The sequence below is a fragment of the Garra rufa genome, chromosome 9 (assembly GCF_049309525.1).
Source record: "Garra rufa chromosome 9, GarRuf1.0, whole genome shotgun sequence".
In the NCBI taxonomy this organism is placed as follows: domain Eukaryota; kingdom Metazoa; phylum Chordata; class Actinopteri; order Cypriniformes; family Cyprinidae; genus Garra; species Garra rufa.
Genome location: NC_133369.1, coordinates 36,920,756 through 36,941,264, shown reverse-complemented (window position 1 = coordinate 36,941,264; position 20,509 = coordinate 36,920,756). Strand labels below are relative to the sequence as shown.

General features: G+C 34.9%; 1 protein-coding gene across 2 annotated transcripts in view; it reads right to left on the bottom strand.

Moving 5' to 3' along the window:
* Positions 1 to 4,167: 4,167 nt before the first annotated feature.
* Positions 4,168 to 20,509, bottom strand: part of ncalda (neurocalcin delta a) — a 79,685-nt gene continuing 63,343 nt past the window's right edge. For both annotated transcript variants that reach the window (XM_073846784.1, XM_073846786.1), the window contains 3 exons: positions 14,578 to 14,977; positions 9,833 to 9,938; positions 4,168 to 7,046 (listed from right to left, as the gene is read on the bottom strand). In XM_073846784.1, the coding sequence (XP_073702885.1) occupies positions 6,949 to 7,046; positions 9,833 to 9,938; positions 14,578 to 14,955 (582 nt within the window). In that variant the 5' untranslated portion in view covers positions 14,956 to 14,977 and the 3' untranslated portion in view covers positions 4,168 to 6,948. The remainder of the gene's footprint in view (positions 7,047 to 9,832; positions 9,939 to 14,577; positions 14,978 to 20,509) is intronic.

The window sequence follows — 20,509 nt, the reverse complement described above, 5'->3', positions numbered from 1 at the left end:
TGAGTATAATAATGAAATATGACTTTTGTTTCCATCGAGTTTTTCTTGTTTGGAAAGGGAATGTTTGTTCACTTTTAGCCCTCTGTCTGGGCCTATCCAAATACAGGTATTGTTGACTAGCAGACTCCTAATTGTTTGTGAGGGCAAATAAAATTGTCTGTTAGACTAACAGGTGTGGCTCTATTTTAAAAGCTTCAAATGTGGTCTTTCTTTGCTCGCATATGGGATTTGACTGGCCTGGGTTGAGCTCTAGTACAAGTTGAGCTTTTAATGAGCCGAGTAAAAAAAAAAAAATATATATATATATAATTTTTCAACCAAACTTTTAACAATTTCAATGAGTGCTACTGTGTACGTGACACATCAGAGATGACAGGCTTCAACAAGACTATGAAGGGTCAGGTGAAATCTACTAATAACCTGTAGTGATCAGTCATGGGAACAGAAACTGACACCTAAGTGCAGAAGAATAATATTTCGTAATTTGCTCCAACGTAAAGACTAGAGACAAAGGCATATAAAAATGCATTATCAGTCTGTATTTGTAAATTGCTTGTCTTGTTCTGTCATGATTTTTTTTTTTTAATACTTTTTCAGTTCTACTTGATCTGCATCCTTATCAGACTTCATGGGACATTTCACAAGAGGTGTGGCATGCATGAGTACTCAAATGAAAAATAACCTGTTTTGACCTGGAGAAGGGCTTCAGCTTCTACCCGTCTGACAGGTAACGATTCTGCATTGTTAGCAAAATGTGACAGAAGTTTATACATAATACACACACACATACACTGAATTGACGCATTTTACCAGTTGTACCAGTCCAATAAAAGCTAAGAACTTTGGAGAAAGTTGTCCTCGAATAACTTAGGTATTCTCATGTTGGAAATTTAATGAAGAAAATCTTTTCTCATGCACCACCTTTTAAAAACAGCTATAGTTGGGAATTCTCAGTCACTTGCATACATAGCATATTGAATGCATTTTGATGGGAAAATATCAACGAGCAATTCAGGACTAATCCTGCTGACTCACATGATTCACATGATGTCATCTCTTGCCTGAGTATGAGAACAAGGCCCGCCCCAATCTCCTGCTACAGACAACAGAAACTTCACAACAGTCAACATTTTAAAATGGTATCAGTCTCTATCTACTACGCCATTCCACTCCACTCTACTTAAAAAGAAAGGTGACAAAAGCCTAATTAGGTCATTTAAAAAATTAGGGCATTTTCAACTTCACAAATATTACTCTTTATAAAAAAATGTACAAGCAATTTCTGAGGCAATTTATTTATTTATTTTTTCAAAACAAATCCTACGTTTTATCAGTATACAAGTGTTTATATAAAGTGCTTAAATGCTCTAATTACACAATGGTTATATATTAAGGAATGTTTCTCATGTGGTAGGAGTGGAAAATTCAGATTTGTTTCACCGCCTATCTAATCTTACAGCACCACAAAGACGGTCATATAGAGTTGCCCGGAGTACCACCAAGAGTGTCGGACGTGTGTAAGATTTCCTCATTGAAGCCCCTGGGCTGGGCAGGACCTTCAAACAACACTCACAAAATTGGGAAGAATAAAAAGCTTTCAAAGTGATGCAATTATAAATCAAAACTACTTTAGGAGACGTACTTTTAGGGTTAAGATTTAGTGGCAATAAATGTAACACCAATATCCAGTTACTTAAAGTAAAATAAATATTTTATAATACATTACTATATAAAAAATTTGGTTCTCATTCATTCAGATTTTAAGCTTAAATCCAAGCATGTAAACAAATAATTCACCAGAAGTAAGCCGACATCTTGTGGCAAACGTAGGTACTACAACAAAACCAATTCTGTGTTTGCAAACAGTGGTGAGGTTTTCTTTGGGTGGCAAAAAATGACAAATTTTAAGTAGCAGTCTATGACAGCTACTTAAAAAAAGGTAAATTTGAGTTTATATTTCAAAATTCTGACTTTAGTCTTACAATTCTGATTCTCAACTTTCTCATTCTCTCTTTCCCCCACAGGTCAGGATCAAGAGTTTGCAAAAGTATTCACACCCCTTCATTTTGTCACGTTTTATGTTGCTGGTTGCATGGTTGCATGGTTGTCCCCCCCCCTACCCTGGTGAAAAAAACAGCTAAAACCAGCCTAGGCTGGTTGGCCGGTTTTAGCTGGCCAACCAGCCTGGTTTTAGCTGGTCAGCAGGCTGGTTTTAGAGGGGTTTTGGCAACTTTTTCAGCCTGGCATGACTGGTCTTAGCTGATCAGGCTGGGAAACCACCAGCTAAAATCAGACTGACCAGGCTAGGAGACCAGCTAAAATCAGCTACTTTCAGCTTAAACCAGCTAAGACCAGCCAATCAGCCTAGGCTTTATTAAAAACGAAACACAGAAATAAGTACATTGCATAAGTATTCACACCCTTCCCTCAGTACTTAGCTGAAGCACCTTCACAGCCAACGTCTTTTTGGGTATGATGCGACAAGCTTTGCACAATTGCATTAGGCAGTTATCTGCCACTCTTCACATCACCTCTAAACCTCTCAAGCTCTGTCAGCTTGGATGGGGTCTGGCAGACATTTTCAGTTTTCTCCAGAAATGTTTGATTGGGTTCAAGCCCAGGCTCTGGCTGAGCCACTCAAGGACACTTACAGGATTGTCTATAAGCCACTCTTGTTGTGTGCTTAGGACCATTGTCCTGTTGGAAGGTGAACCTTCTGCCCAGTCTGAGTTTCTGAATGCTCTGGACTGGGATTTTTATTAAGACTATCTCAAAATTTTGGTGCATTGAGCTTTTCTTCTACTCTGACGAGTCCTTCAGTCCCTGCCGCTTAAACACATCCCCACAGCATGAGCATGCTACCAGCACACTTTACTTTTGGGATTGTACTCTGCCGGTGATGAGCAGTGCCTGGTTTCTTGGTCTTGTTTCTCACAGTCTAAGGGTCGTTCAGGTACTTTTTTGTTTTTTGCAAATTTTAAGTGTTTTCATGTGTCTTAATTGAGGAGGAGGAGTTTGGCCAAACCACCATAAATAGGATTGGTGGAGTGTTGCAGTGTTATTTGTCCTTCTGCAGTTTTTGCTCTGAAATGCATTTTAAGATGTTTAACCTTTTGTTAAGACATGTGTGCCTTCACATATGTGTAACTTCTCTCAAAGTGTAGTAACATCTACAAGCAGTATGAATGCTCCTGAGCTAAATTTCAACTGTCCCAGATAAGGGTATGAATACTTATGGAATTGTATCATTTATGTTTTTTATTTTTAATAATAAATATGTTAAAAACCCGTTTTTTTGCTTTTCCATTATAGTGCATTGAGTGTAGGATTAATGTGGGGAAAATGTAATTTAAAGCAGTTTAACAGGACAGCAACATCAAATTTGAAGAGGTATAAATACTTTAACAAGGCAATGTATATCCCACAACTCTGGCTTTTTCCCTCAGAATATGACAAACTCACTATTGTTGAGTTAAATCAAATAAACTTGCATTTGCGAGAAAAAAAAAGTCTGAATTGTGAGATAAAATTGGTAAATATAAAATGTTATAGGTTCTAATAGTATTTCATGCTGTAACTGTAGGGCTAACATAATATGTCCCATATGAACTGCATGTGTGAAAATTATGTAGACCTATTGTTCAAATCAAATTTATGCTTTAAAAATAGAGTGATCATAGATTTCATCCATTAGTTTGTCCGATTAAACATCTGCGTTTAGCTTCAAATGGTATCTTTGATGACAATATTCTATAAAAATGATTTGCATTGTGATTCTAACGACTAAAGACACAATACATTTCTCTTATTCCATGGATTTTACCCATTTCATTCCAGTGTTTTTATCAGGGTTGCCAGGTTTTCACAACAAAACCCACACAATTGCTTTCCACAGGGTAAAATTCACATTCCAGGGAATAAATCTGTTTTTGAGGCTCTTCAACCCACAGACATAAAAAACAACCCACGGCAACAGTGTTAAAGTAGCCCAATTTCGTGGAAAAAACGCAGATTTGGCAACACTGGTTTTTCTGCTACCATAATGCACTCGCAGCTGCAAGTGACGCAACTGTGACACCTACTCCAAATTGGCCAATGGAGAAAGCCGAGTGGACGCCAATGGAAAAAAGGATGATTCTAAAAGTAAATGAACACAACACAAAAACATTCTCTGTTCTCTCCAGATTTAATTCCTGCTCAATATGATAACCAAAACAAATCTCTATGTCTCAAATCTACAGTCACAAAATACAGATTACCATACAAAATCTACAAAATGCAACAATTACAAACAATTTGTTTGACAAATAACAAATGTACAGTATAAATTTATACAATACTGCTTTCATATTTTTGGCACCTGACCACATGATATAATTGTGATACAGAAATGTTACATCAGATGTTTAAAAAACAAAATGGAAAAAAAAAATCCTACATAAAATATGCATAAAACATGAAATATCAGAGCAGTTTTGATCTGCCACTTTTTCTTTTTCTATATTTTTACAAAAACAGCAGTTGTTCAACAAGTAAAACAAAAATAAAAACATTCAAATATGTTCATTAACAGTATAGCAGAAACCGAATGCACTGTGGTGAGGCATCTGACAATGACAGGGACATTCAAGAACAGTGAACATCAGGCATCAGCATGACTACTAAAGAAGGGCAGAGGGTGATATGAGAACTATTAGGAGCTCCGAATAAACGCTATTGTTGAATTCAATTTGTGCCGCAAGTGAAATGGATCCAGGTATGAATACAACATGAACGCAAGTGGCGCTTGAAAAGCAATGGGTCCCATTTCCACTTACACTCTTGATGTACTTTTGAAATGAGCGTGAAACTCAGTATGACAGATTAATATAGCAAACGAAAGGCCGTCAACATAATTACATCTGTTAGAGGGGTGAACGGGAAGAGTGTAGAGCTAAACTCTCCAACAGATGGATGAAAAAAAGAAAAAAGTTACAAAGCCATATAAAAATCACTCACCCACAGAAACACTTGAGTGTGTATAAGGCAATTCAGTAACTTGATGATGCTCATGTGTACAATCCAGAGTTGTATAGCAGATAAAAGTGATTGGAAAATCATATTAGCTTTGAATCAATAAAGCTAAATAATAATCATCACGACATCTAGAACCAGGGTGAGGGCTGTAACTGATATCAACCAAACACATACACACAACACATGCATACAGATTACACAAATACTCTCCTGTCCACAAATGCAGATAAACTTGGTTACATGCTTTTGCTAAAAATGTCAAGAAAACCGATCGCTGCATCCTAAGATGGAACTCTGAGTACAGATTTGCATGCGTGTCTGATATTTCAGATTTATATACAAGCCTACAGTTACTAGAGTACAAACATTAGAAAACTGGTAAAAGAGAACGCAGTTCGTTTCATGTCTTTTGAACCTAGACTGTCCGACTAAAACCAAACTAATCCACACAAAACTGGATGTGCGCTTCCAGCACTAAGTAGTAAGGCTCTTTAGATCGTAAGCACAACGTGGGGAATCATACAACCTGCCTGATTTATTGGTCCCGTTGAATAATAATACTGTAAAGCTAGCCAAACTTTGAATTGAGAGTCTAGTCTAACTAGTCTAAAGTTAAAAATAATCAAAATATTCAAATCACTAAGGCTGAGGTGTTTACACACAATTGTTACCTGTTTGTGCTGTGATTTAGCATCAGATTCGCTACCAGTCAAAAGTTTTTGAACACTAAGATTTTTAATGTTTTTCTTCTGCTCACCAAGCATGCATTCATTTGATTCAAAGTACAGCAAAAACAGTAAAAGTTTGAAATATTTTAACTATTTAAAATAACTGCTTTCTATTTGAATATATTTTAAAACGCAGTTCATTCCCGTGATCAAACCTAAATTTTCAGCATCATAACTCTGTTCGAGAAACCTTTTCTAAATTATTATTATCAATACTTAAAACAGTTCAGTACATTTTTTCAGGACTCTTTGATGAATAGAAAGGCTTAAAGATCAGCATTTATCTGAAATCACCTTAATAAAATTATACACCATACCACTGAAAAGACTGAAAGAAATGATAGAAATGAATACTTATTCGGCAAGGATGCTTTAAATTGATCAAAGTAATGATAAAGACATTTGTAATGTTACAAAAGATTTCTATTTCAGATAAATATTGTTCTTCTGGACTTTCTATTCATCAAAGAAACCTAAAAATATTCTACTCAGCTGTTTTCAACAATTATAATAATAAATGTTTTTTGAGCAGTAAATCTAAATATTAGAATGATTTGTCAAGGATCATGTGACTGGAGTAATGATGCTTAAAAATCAGCTTTGAAATCAGGAATAAATTATATTTTAATATATATTCAAATAGAAAACAGTTATTTTAGATAGTAAAAATATCTCAGATGTTTACTGTTTTTGCGGTACTTTGAATCAAATATATACAGGCTTGGTGAAAACATTAGAAATCTTACTGTTCATTTTTTTAAAACTGGCATAAAACCTTGTTTTACTGAGTGCATAAATGATTTTCCATCTTACATTGCTGCATTGGCCAAGCTTAAACTGTCTCATCTAATACCCAGAGAAATAAGAATAAAACTGACTATGTATTTACTATGACATGAAACCTCTTTTCTAATCAGGAAGTGATTCGAGCTCAGATAAATGCTCTAGTTACCCTACTTCACTCCATCACAGGCCTCTTGCAGGCCCGGCGCGGCTCCCTACAGAGATAACGCAGCCAATAACTCTGTGTGCGCGTGTGTGTGTTTCTATATCTGGCCAAGCTCAGTCTGATGAGACCCAGATGCCCTACTCTGGAAAAAACCCTGACCCTCCATCATTTCCCTGCGAGTGGAAGGAGCGACTATATCAAAAACTAAATTAAAACCCATAAATAAATAAAAGGTCGAAGCATGAGACGCTGATCTCAGAACTGTCCTGCACTGCTGGGGTCGCACTGTAGCAGACGCACAATGGATGGGTCGCTCTTTGCCCCTTTGATGAACTCCTCCAGAGACAGTTTGCCTAGAATAAAACAAGAGAGAACACAGGCTCTTAGAAAATCATATTATTTACAATAGAAAAATGATGGCTGGTTTTCTGATATCCGGCTCCTTGTGTTAGAATCTGAATCAAGCTGTAGAAATGTGAGCAAAAAAAAAGTGTGTTATGGAAACAGTGGAAAAGATTTTAGTGCTTGTATTAAATCAAATAAGCCTTCATGTCTTCAGGTTAAAAAAGGGCAGGGTATAGTCTAACAGAATTGTGCATGTTCATTTTCTCTATTTTTACCTTCAATTACCTTTGTTGTTCTCTAACATTTACTTAATTATAAAAACACCAGTGACTGAATAACAAAGGTTAATGATAATAATAACAACAATGTTAAATGTAATCTTTAATCTTAATCTCTTATTTATTTAAAACCATTTTTAATATTTTTCATTGCTATGTTATTGCATATATATATGTGACCCTGGACCACAAAACCAGTCATAAGTGTAAATCTGTCGAAATTGAGATTCTTGCATCATCTTAAAATAGGACAATGTTTGTCTGAGATACAACTATTTGAAAACCTGGAATCTGAGGGTGCAAAAGAATCTAAATATTGAGAAAATCGCCTTAAAAGTTGTCCAAATGAAGTTCTTAGCAATGCACATTACTAATCAAAAATCAAGTTTTTATATATTTATGGTAGAAATTTTACAAAATATCTTTATGGAACATGATCTTTACTTCATATGCTAATGATTTTTGGAATAAAAGAAAAATCAATAATTTTGACCCATACAATGTATTTTTGGCTATTGCTACAAATATACCCGCGCTACTTAAGACTGGTTTTGTGGTCCAGGGTCATATATAGGCCAGTCAAAAGTTTGTGAAAAATGTTTTTTTTTTTTTTTTTAAAGAAGTCTGTTCTGCTCATCAAGCCTGCATTTATTTGATACAAAGTACAGCATAAAAGAGTAAATTTTTTTTACCATTTAATATAACTGTTTTTCTATTTTAATTTATTTTAAAATGTTATTCATTTCTGTGATTTCAAAGCTAAATTTTTAGCATCATTACTCCTTCAGAAATCCTTCTAATATTCTGATTTGCTGCTCAAAAGACATTTATTATTATTATTATTATTATTATTATTATGCTAAAAACAGCTGAGTAGATTTTTTTCGGGTTTCTTTGATTAATAGAAAGTTCATTATAAATGCATTTATCATCTTTTTTTTATCAATTTAAAGCATCCTTGTTAAATAAAATTATAAATTTCTATAATTTCTGCTAAATGATGCTGAAAAAATAGCTTTGATCCCAGGAATAAATTACATTTTAAAATATATTAAAATAAAAAAAGGTTATTTTAAATAATAAAAACTATTTTGCTGTACTTTGAATCAAATAAATGCAGGCTTGGGGAGCAGAAGAGAATTCTGTAAAAAAAAAAAACTTTTGACTGGTAGTATACACATATATACATAAGGTTTAAGATTAAAAAGTAATTTATTGGTTTTAATGTTTTTTCCTAAGCTCATAAAGGTTGTTTTTATTTGATCAAAAATTATATTAAAATGTAATATTGTGAAATATTATGAAGAAAAATAACGTTTTAAAATCAACTTCATTCCTGCGATCAAAGCTGAATTTTCAGCATTATTACTCCAGTCTCCAAATTATTACTCCAGTGTCAAATGATCCTTCAGAAATCATACTAATATGCTGATTTATTATCAAAGCTGAAAACAGTTGTGCTGCTTAAAATTTTTTGGAACCTGTGATACTTTTTTTCAGGATTCTTTGATTAATAAACCATTTAAAAGAAAAGCATTTCAAATAGAAATCTTTTCTAACAATACACACTACTGTTCAAAGGTTTGGGGTGAGTAGATTTTTTTTTTTTTTTTAAAGAAATTAATATTTTTATTCAACAAGGGTGTGTTAAATTAATAAAAAGTGATAGCAAATACTTATACTGTTAGAAAAGATTTCTATTTTGAATTAACTTGCAGTGACTGAACCTCCAAAAGTGCCATGCATCATATCAGTCAGCAGGTGGCAGTAGCGTCTCCTTGCATTCAAAAGTGAGAGATGGTGAAGGAATGCCAAGAAACTTTAATATTCGGTACAGCTTACAGACAATGTTTACTCCAGTGAGAAGTAAAGAACAAGTCCTCTCAGTCAAAGATGTGATTAGCATTATCATTCAGTCCATACTTAGACTGCATTGTATTTGATTGCATCCTGTGCATTTGAAGCAGTACTTAAAATGTCCTCAATGTGATCAATAAAGTATCTGTCTGAGAACACACTTATGCTTCATCTGATCCCACAAATACACAAACATGCACACAGCCTCCGTCCCTTGTGACTTCAGTCACGAGAGAGCAGGAAATGCAAAAGTTCATCTGACCATAGAATCAGACCACTCTTCTGTATACTCCCATCTGTTTGGTTGTGATCATCAATTTCATGCACACCCCTTCATGCTGAAGTAGACAGTCCTAAGCCTTGTTTAACCACTAATGGGGCTCTTCAAATCACTCAATAATTAGAGACCTTTATATAATGGCATGATGCATTTAAATAGGTTGTATTAGAGTGCACAAACAAGCACTTAGACTTTACACAAGAATGCTCAGCCAGAATTGCTTTTTTAGAATAAATGTAAGAAAAAATACTAAAATTAGGCCACTGGAGAAGAACTTTAATGTTTCGATTAATAATTTCCACCCTCAAAGACCACTGTTTCATGTCATTGTTCATATACCACTGCTAAAGCAGTTTTATGCTATATAAAAAGGGTTTACCATCCCGGTTGGTGTCCATTTGTCTGAAGATCTTCTCTGTTCTCTTCTCAGGTGTGGATTCATCCTCTGGCATCTTCATTACTGATGACACCATCTTATAAATCGCCTGAAGGAGATGATACACAAGAGATTCCCTTCATTAAAAAGCCATCACATCACAAAATACAGGTATCTCATACATAACTGCCACAGCCTTGACAGATACAAGTTGCTCTTGTCTTTTATTAACGCCTCTGTTTGAATCAACACTGCACAGTGAAAGTTATGTGAAAGTAAAACCAAGACCTAGTAACCTGTAACAGTATTGATTGAACACTCAGAGCTGAACAGAATCTACGAACAATAAAGTGGCATGCATAAAGATCATGTAGAAATTGGTCTAATATGATGACTCTGTTTTTAAGAATGCAACAGGCCCACTATTTGTGTGCATAAATGCAAACAAAAAACCTTACTTTTTATTACAATTTATTTATCTGCTACAAAGCAGCTTTATAAAGGAATATTATACAAATCCCATTAGATACTAAAAATCTTCCATTAATTTTTTTTTTTTGTACAGCCATTTTTATGCAGTGTAGAATTAAACCATTAAACGCTGCAATCCTTACAATTTTTGCTGATCTCACTGTTGGACTGGCTAACATATGGTTTTGTTTAATTTTCAAAAATGACTTGTAACCATGCCTGGGCGAAAAAATGGTGTTTGTATTACCAAGCAATTCACACAGAAGGCTTAGGACTGTTTCATTCGCATCTCACACAAGAGATGTATAGAAAGCCAGGTAAAGTTAAAAAGGTTCAACTTTTAGAAAACATGTTGAGAATTTCTAGGGGATTTATTCTAATCCACTGTGTGTGTTTTTTTTTTAAATGCAATCTGTGTGCTTGGTGCTTTAAGAAATGCATAAATACATGATGGTGTTCATTGTTTATGTAATTTTCAAAATTATATTAGATTTATAAATGTTAGTTTAGATGTTACGCACTTTAAAAAAAATAGACAATCAGTTTTAATGTTTAATAATCTTTTTATTATATGCAATTTTGCAAAAGTGTGTTTATGAATTTATTGTATTAAAATTAGAGTTTTGTAATCTTTAATTTGTGAAGAAAAAAGTAAACAAAACCTTAAAAATCTAACGCAAAACTATTCTTTTGTGGTACAGCCATTGAACATGCTATGCAATTATCAAGCAAACAAGCAGAAGAAACTATCGAACTGTTTAGTGGTCAACCGGTTTTTGGATGCAAAATTGTAATTTTTAAAATATGAACATTAGTGCCTCCCTACTCCAAAAGGACACCATTATCACTCAAGGCACATCAAAAACCACAATAGATAAAAACAAACTATACATAATCAAAAATCCTATCTCAAATAAATCTGCTGAGCAAAAAGTGAGGTGAATGAATGATTAAATTAATACATTTCCCCATATACAGTTTAAGTCAAACGTTTACATACACCTTGCAGAATCTGCAAAATGTTAATTATTTTACCAAAATAAGAAGGATCATACAAAATGAATGGTATTTTTTTATTTAGTACTGACCTGAATAAGACATTTCACATACATGTCATTGTTCTTCAGAAAAATCCTTCAGGTCCCACAAATTCTTTGGTGTATTTGAATCCTTTCCAACAATGACTGAATGATTGTGAGATCCATCTTTTCACACTGAGGACAACTGAGGTTCAAATGCTCACTGATGCTTCAGAAGGAAACACGATGCATTAAGAGCCAGCTGTGAAAACCTTTGAACAAAATGAAGATGTGTACATTTTTCTTATTTTGCCAAAAATATATATTTTTTTATTTAGTACTTCCCTTCAGAAGCTACAGAAGATACTTACATGTTTCCCAAAAGACAAAATAAGTTAAATTTACCCTGATCTTCAATTTTCATTAAAAAGTTTTCAACCCCAGGTCTTAAGCCCTGTTCACACTACAAGGGACATGCAGCGACAAAGCAACGCGATCTCATTCATTTCAATGGAGAGCTGATGATTTCTGGTGATGCGACAAAGTTCAGAATCTTTCAACTTTATGAAAATGAAGAGCGACTTTCTGGAGTGACAGCCAATAGGTAAGAAGACGGTTGAGCTCATATGATCGTTCTCCTCTCAGCCATAGATAAACATACGCAATAGAAAAAAGTAGGCTCTGCTTCTCATTCATTTTTGTTTGTATGTACGGATTTAATTTTAATTTAATATTTGTATTATATTTAGTCTTTTGCCTCCAAAATGTATGTATTTAGCACCAGGAAACCTGATTTGCTGTCAAGGCAACTAGCAGTGAGAACGCCCACTAGAAACCTCATCGCCAGCCTCTGGCGACATGCAGCGACAACAGTCTAGTGTGAACGCAGCTTTAGTGCATGGTGTTTCCTTCTGGATCAGCAGTGAGTGTTTGAACCTTCTGTAATAGTTGCATATGAGTCCCTCAGTTGTCCTCAGTGTGAAAAGATGGATCTCAAAATCATACAGTCATTGTTGGAAAGGGTTCAAATACACAAAAATACTGAAAAACCAAAGAATTTGTGGGACCTGAAGGATTTTTTCTGAAGAACAGTGGGTAGTTATTTTCTCTTGTGGACTATATGTAAACAGAATAAGTGAAATATCTTATTCAGGTCAGTACTAAATAAAAAATAACATGCATTTTGTATGATCTCTCTTATTTTGTAAAATAATTAACATTTTGCAGATTCTGCAAGGTGTATGTAAACTTTTGATTTCAACTGTATACTTTTATTCCCCATAACCTTAACGTCTGAGGAAAAGTGTGTTCTAAAGTGCAGCTCTCCTGTGGAGAGTTATTGAGTCTTCCCTCTACAGATGGGCTCCATTACAGACTTGCAGCCAGTGCATACCCCTTTAATGCAATACATCAAAGTGCACAACGCATTCAGTACATCATTAGATTTACCTCTGCCTCCTGGGGAGGAGGTAAACCATCCATCAAAATAAAACAATCAAGACATGAGAGGTGATCTCATTTTTTATGTCCACCAAAACAGAACTTAATTACATTTTGGTACTTGTTTACATGAAAATTAAATGCATCAACTAAACCTTTATTGTTATTTTAATTGCATTTGTGGCTATAGAATTTTACTTATATCTGTATTATAGCTAAAATGTCTTAGTACATATGTAATATGTCAGGGCTCGCAAAATGTCAAAATCTCTGGTAGCCCTTCGAACAGGTACTCTTCAGATTTTGGTAGCCCGAAAATTAATTTAACTAGCCCAAATAAAAAAGACCAAATTATTATTATTTTTTTTAAATATAGAAAATCATCTAGGAGTCTAATCAAAAATGTTTTAATACACAAATATAAACAAATATCAAGGAAGTCATTTTATTTCATTTTATTTATTTCATTTAGTGTATCTGCAGAATTTTTAAATATTAATTTAAAGCAATTCATGACCCTTTTTAAGATCAGCACAAGTAAAATAAACAGTAATGGGATTGGACAATGTAAAGTAGAATATTAAGCTATAAAATGGCATGATTTAAAATTCAGATACAGTTTCACACAAAAACAAAATATCTTACACTATAGCATTTCATCCTTTATACCATTAAAAGGGATAAATTGAGTATATAATTTATTATATTTATTTAAAACAAATATTACTGTACTTGTTTAGATTTTTAGATGGCACCATAACTTTTTACATTTACAACTATGTGTTTGCTGCATAAAAACATGGGTCGATAATTGCAATCATTTGACCATAAACAGCTGAAAAAAAAATGTATTGGAAATGAAAAATTAATTATCTGTCACGAGGGGGCTTTTTTACAGTCTATGGCTAAATATTACAGTTTCCATAGTAACGGCTGTACACAATGCAGCATTAACACAGTTAATGAAAATTCCAATGACACGTTTCTGAGGACAGTCGGTTCCCTTCAGAAACATTCATATAAAGACATCCGTGCCACATTTTGTCTTTGAAATGTGCAGCGTGTATATTTCTTCAATGACATCGCCTTTTGAAGTTTAATCCAGCCCTATTGCGATTCTCGTCTTTCAGTCCTCAAAACTTCTTAAATTATAATTAAGACGTTACTTATACTATTTAACATATTTAAAACTTTTTATGGCCTTAAATTTGATACAACGAACTAAGTTGAGGAGTTAAGGACCCGCAGGAGCCCTCTACTTTATGATAGCCCGTCGGGCAGGCTGGTGAAACATTTTGGTAGCCCTACTGGAAAACCCAACAGCCCCGGGACGTCGGGCTAGCGATTTTGCGAGCCCTGTATGTACATACATATGCACATTTTGGTTTGGTTCTGATAGGCCCTCAAAATCTGAGAAATCACCTGTTGCTAAAATTAATCTTTTCAGCAAGAAAGATGCAAAGATAAATCAGGCAACTTGCAATGACAGCAAACATAAATAACCGTGTGAAGGAGTGCACTTTGATGAAAGCCTGTTTATCATAGACAGAAATAAGACTTGGGCTCTCTTTACAGTATGGAGCTTCCTGACAGTCTAACACCACGGCTATCCTTGCTGTTACCGCAAGTGAGAAATAACAACATATGCGATGTGAAAATTGGGTAGCAGGACTGGGCTGGGTTCTCTCTTTTGTGTCTCCTGAAGTGATACATCTGATTCTATATCAGACCTCAGCAGTCATGCTGATGATTAGAAAAGGATTGAAAGAGTGCCAATATTAGGTTAATTCATAAAAAGCTTTAGGAAGCCTGACATACCTGCACAATCTCAAGCATCTCTGCTTTGCTGATGTATCCGTTTCCATCCAAGTCATACATGCTAAACGCCCACTTGAGCTTCTGTTCCAGCTTCCCTCGTGACGTGACGCTTAATGCAATTATGAACTCCCGAAAGTCTATTGTGCCGTCGCCGTTCGCGTCAAAAGTACGGAACACGTGCTCTGCAAACTTTGAGGCATCTCCATAAGGGAAGAAGTTTCCGTAGATTTTCTTAAACTCCTCCATGGAGAGGTTGCCACTGGGACAGTCCCGTAGAAAGCCCTTGTACCATTCCTGGATTTCATGCTCCGTAAAGTCTGTGCTTTCTAGCAGGTCCTGCATCACCTCAGGGCGGAGCTTGCTGTTCTGCTTCCCCATGGTTTCGTTTCACGAGACAGCACTGGCAAAAGAAAGCAAAGAGGGAAAATTAGTATGTATGGAAAGTTTGCTAGATTTAAGTCATATTGTGGTGCCCTATGCTGCCATGATCCTGTATGTAGAAGAAAACAGCCATCATTTCAATTTTGTTCAAACAATACCCCTAAAGATGCCATAGAATGTATTGATACAATATTTCAAAATGTTATCTACATAGATGGTATATGGCTTAGGTAAGGGCAAAAATTCTCTGGAAACGGTTTTACAAGTTCATTTACAACCCTAGGATTTGTCCCTAGAATGAAATGGTCTGTTATTACCTTATTTGGAAGGTTCATGAATAATAAAGACGAGCTCTGCTCTGATTGGCTGTTTCACAGAGTGCCTCATTTAGCTCTCACACAGCAGGAAGGAAACACAAGTAGGAAAATATATATTTAATTACGGATCTCGAGTCGCTATTAATATGCGGAGCTTTGAAACTGCCGTTTTGAATGCACAGTAATTTTTACTTTCACTTTTGAGATCGGCGATCACACATGCTCTGTGTAACGTTATACTACAGCAGCAGTACTTGGCACATTTGACAAGTTTCGATGCTTGTCCGCGGTGATCAGGATCTGCAAATCTTTCACCATCGTCCGCGCAGTCATCTTTCCTTACTCTATGTGGTATGTGAAATTTGATGTACTGCAATGTAACAGGCTACCGCTAGCAAGAAGCTAACTGTGTCCCTTTAGTGGCTCGCCTTATTTTATTAGAACACCTTATTTGTTTTCCGTGCCTTTCTGAGTACAGACACCAACCCATCCCTGCACTTAACATCTCCTGCACAACCTGGAACATAACATTTATTTCTGTGATCTGCCATTTTCGCTATTGTCCTCGCTTTGTTTTTTCACAATAGCCTACCCGCAGAACTTCTGATGATTGGGCTATGCAAATGTTGGGGGCGGAACGATTAATGATCGCGAGACTATCATGTCATAGTCTGTGTTATGTTGGAATTGGCCTCTTTCTTGGTCTTTTGCAAACACCAGATTTATAAAAGGAGGAAATGATGGTGTTTAAGACTCACGGTATGTCATGTCCACGTGCAGAACTGTTATTATTCAACTAAGCCAAGGTAGTTTCCATTCTATGGCACCTTTAACTATATCCATGAAGGTGATTTTTGAGCTGTTTCTATCCATGTTTGTCCCTCTAGAGTTACATAAAATGGCTCTGCTCACAGATTTATTCCAAATAGAGACTTGCCTATGTCAATCAAATACATCTTGGTAAGAGGGAAAGACATAGCTAATCAGAGAACAGGCTCTAGAGCCAAACAACAGCTCTGAAATGGAAAAAGTCTAGACTTCAGCTGCAAAAATCAGAGACAGATGAAATAAAGCAATATGCTATAGTGACACCATGATGTAATTTTCAATGAGAGCTGGTGATTTACAATAACATGAGAGTTTAGTGACTCAAGTGTCAAGCGTGTCCAGTCATGCAAGTTGAAAAGTTTAACTTTAACTATGTCAATGAATAGCAACGTAATGCAGTCACTACTGATACTTATGGATACTGTAGTGTTAACACAAAAATGAAATAAATGTTACTAGTGATTTCACTGTTCTAGGATTTTGCCTGTGTTGATTAACTAACAAAACACTGAAAGTGATGCATTTCATAGACATAAATCCAGAAACATTATTAAACCATTTTCTAGAGCTGCATGAAATATTAAAACCATTTAAAATCATAAAGCACAGTGCTATTGTGAGTTCACAAAGGCTGTGATTCAATTAAATAAATATATGTTCTGTGGGTTTAATATGTGCTTTATTTATATGCGTGAAGGTTACATGCATCTCAGAGCAGCTCTATTTACAGCAATGCTGCTCCACACAGTTATACATGAGCGGACCATTGCAAAATTTATCTTTGCCTATGCTGTAAGTCTGATTTGCTTCTAATGTTCATCTGGGAACAACATGCATCCATTCTATCATTTTTATAAGATAAATCATTTATAAACCTACGCCAGCACAGGAGAATACATCATTATCATTCTAAATATGCTAACTGTTTACTGCAACTTCAAAATAAAAGTTGAAACCCTTGCTCAGATTTTGAATTTTCTGATGTCCAAACATACATCAAACAGGGTGTTATAGTGGCTGTAGCATTTCTATCATGAACAAGTGGCCAAATATTAAAGATTAAGTTGACATTTGAATTAAATATTAAAAAAGTAAGGAGATATTAAAATTTATTAATAAACTAGTATTTTCTGAGTCAGTGTCGCAAAGATGAAGTTGACGATCCTAACTCGCCATCTGCTCACTGGACGCGCTTTTAAAGCCTAAATGCATCTTTATGGATTAGGCCTATAGCTAATGAAAGAGTTTTGTTTTCGATTTGAATTATTTTATTTTATAGTAGTGAAGTAATAATTTAAAGTAAATTTATTACTCTTACATTTATGAGCAAAAATGAAGTTTTACATAGCGCTGGCGGCACCATGTCCTGCAAAGCTTTCACTCTCCGCACAAACAATTGGATATGCGCCTATTAGTACACATTTATCTAGGTTAAACGATTAAACTAATATTGTGATATGCTTAAAGTTTTTTTTATATCTAAGGATTTTAATTTAAATCGTGATGGCTTGAGAAGGCTAAATTGATCTGTCTGCCGCTGGCCGCTTGCGGTCGTTACTTTAAAAAACGAAAACTTGAATTTCACAAACAAAAGGTGGTCCAAATATATTTCTAAATTAACTTTATAAACTAAAGTAACGAAAATAAATGTAATTACTTTGATATTAAAAACAGCAGCTGTGCAATGGGAAAGAGAACTCGGCCAGTAATTCTGATCAGCTGTCGAGGTTGTTAGGAATTTTTGCAACGAATGTTTGTTTAATAGCCTATTTAACACTTATTTAGGCTACTTTCTTATTTAAATGTATTATTTCGTTGATTTATTTTAGCGTTTTGTAGGCTGCTTGTTCACCGACGGAATTGCTAAAATAAACACGCATGTGTGTGAATAATGTTTGAGCCTCATTTATTTACATATAAAACACCGCACCACCGGCGGTGGTAAAAATCTGCCACGGTCACAGCCCTACAGTTCCTACCCTCCCTAAATATGTGCGCTACATGCTGTATTTAAATCTAAATTTAACATTCAACGACAGATGTTTCAGCACAATAAATGTTTTTTGCGCCGAGTATTAATTGTCTCCCGGTCTGTGTTCTGTGTTCCAGTCTGACACGCTCATTCAGCAAAGATTTAAACTTAACACAGACTGCCAGAATGGACTTTTATGCATACATGGAAATGCTCGTGTGAATTTGTGATATTTACAGATAATGATATGACCGTAAACTAAAAGTTTTCATGCTGAGGATGCAAACGGATCTCAAAGCGCCTCACAGGGCAAGCCATTACGCTATTAGCTTCAAGTTTAAAATAAGGAATACTCATGTTTTGGGCAGCTTGGATCATGTAACTATCCTGCAGCATCTCAGTCTGTTTCCTCCACTATTTTTAGATGCATTTTGTCTATAGAAATGCGTCATTCAGTGCTGTAATTTGACGTAATCCTCTGAAGTTGTACGTGCACTGTGGGTGGACCCGATTAATCGATAATGAGAATCGTTATCAAAGAATTTCATTATCGATAATAATCGATTTTATCGATTAGTTGTTGCAGCCCTACATATGTATTTAATATATGTAACCCTGGACCACAAAACCAGTCATAAGGGACAATTTTCTGAAATTGAGATTTATACAAAATAAATAAATAAACAAATAAATAAAGCTGAATAATAGTAATAAACTTTTAGTTGATGTATGGTTTGTTGAGATAGGAGAATATTTGGCCAAGACACAACTATTTGAAAATCTGGAAACTGAGGGTGCAAAAAAGTCAAAACATTGGGGAAAAAAAAAAAATCAAGTTTAAAGTTCTTAGCAATGCATATTACTATATTAAAAAATTATGTTTTGATATATTTATGGTAGAAAATTTACAAAATATCTTAATGGAACATAACCTTTACTTAATATCAATAGAAAAATCAATAATTTTGACCCATTCAATGTATTTTTGGCTATTGCTACAAATATACTCGTGGTACTTAAAGCGATGGTTCGGAGTAGATTCCGAAGCCCATCTAAATGCCCCATCCAAAGTTTTTTTAACCTTAGTCGAAGATTGACGGAGATATTCGAGCTTGTCGAATGGCTTGCTACATCACTAAATGTGCAAGTTATCTTACCAAACTTCTACAGTAGTGTAAATAGGGTATGTACTCACAAAACGCTGCATTGGAAAATTTGTAAGTCCACCATGAGTGCATTAAAAACAACTGTTACCCGATCCCTACTAGTCTCAAAAACTACAAATGGCGACACGTTGACGTCACTTCCCTGGTTTGGGAAAAGCACGTAAAAGTCCACCTACTACGTTGACATGCACAAAGACCATTCGACAAGCTCGAATATCTCCGTCAATGTTCGACTAAGGTAAAAAAAAAACTTCAGATGGGGCATTTAGATGGGCTTCGGAGTGCATAGCAATGTAGTCAAATCTACTCCGAACCATTGCTTTAAGACTGGTTTTGTGGTCCAGGGTCACATATATAAACTGCTATTATACGTCTATTGTTAGCTTATGTCTACTTTTATTACCACAAAAAGCTATCTGTTTACTTGATTAATCATCAGAATAATCGTCCAAAATATTTAATTAAATATTTAATTATCACAATAATCGTTTTCGACAGCCCTACACTGTTCTATCTTATCTCTGCCCAAATGAAGTAATATTTTAAAATTTGTAAGCATACTAACTGAGATTGATTCATACACCAGACTGATCTTTTTTAGTAGTAGGAAAAATTATTGGTTTGTCAAATTAGAATTTAACTGGCAATAGAATAAATGCAATTTCGGTTAATTCTGGATTTTTTTTAAAACTATGGCCAGTTGTGAAACCCACCAGTAACATGTGGGAATTGAGCAACAGGAACACCCACAGTGACCAATAATACAGTGACTCAGTGACCTGCAGCGGTAAAATCACTGTATGCGTGTATGGGACATAAGACTGATTTCCCACAATACCATTTCCAGCCAGTCACAAAATAGTCACGCTATCAGGCCATGAAAACCACTGACTTTAAATGTTCAAATTCAGAGAAATGTGCATAAATGTGACCCTGGACCACAAAGCCAGTGTTAAGTAGCTGGGGTATATTTGTAGCAATAGACAAAAATACATTGTATGGTTCAAAAAATTATCAACTTTTTCTTTTATGCCAAATAAAGATCATGTTTCATGAAAATATTTTTAAATTTAATATTTTTACCGTAAATATATCAAAACTTTTTGATTTTTGATTAGTAACATGCATAGCTAGGAACTTCATTTGGACAATGATTTTCTGAATATTTAGATTTTTTTTTGCACCCTCAGATTCCTGCTTTTCAAATAGTTGTATTTTGGCCAAATATAGTCCTATCCTAACAAACCATACATCAATGCAAAGCTTAT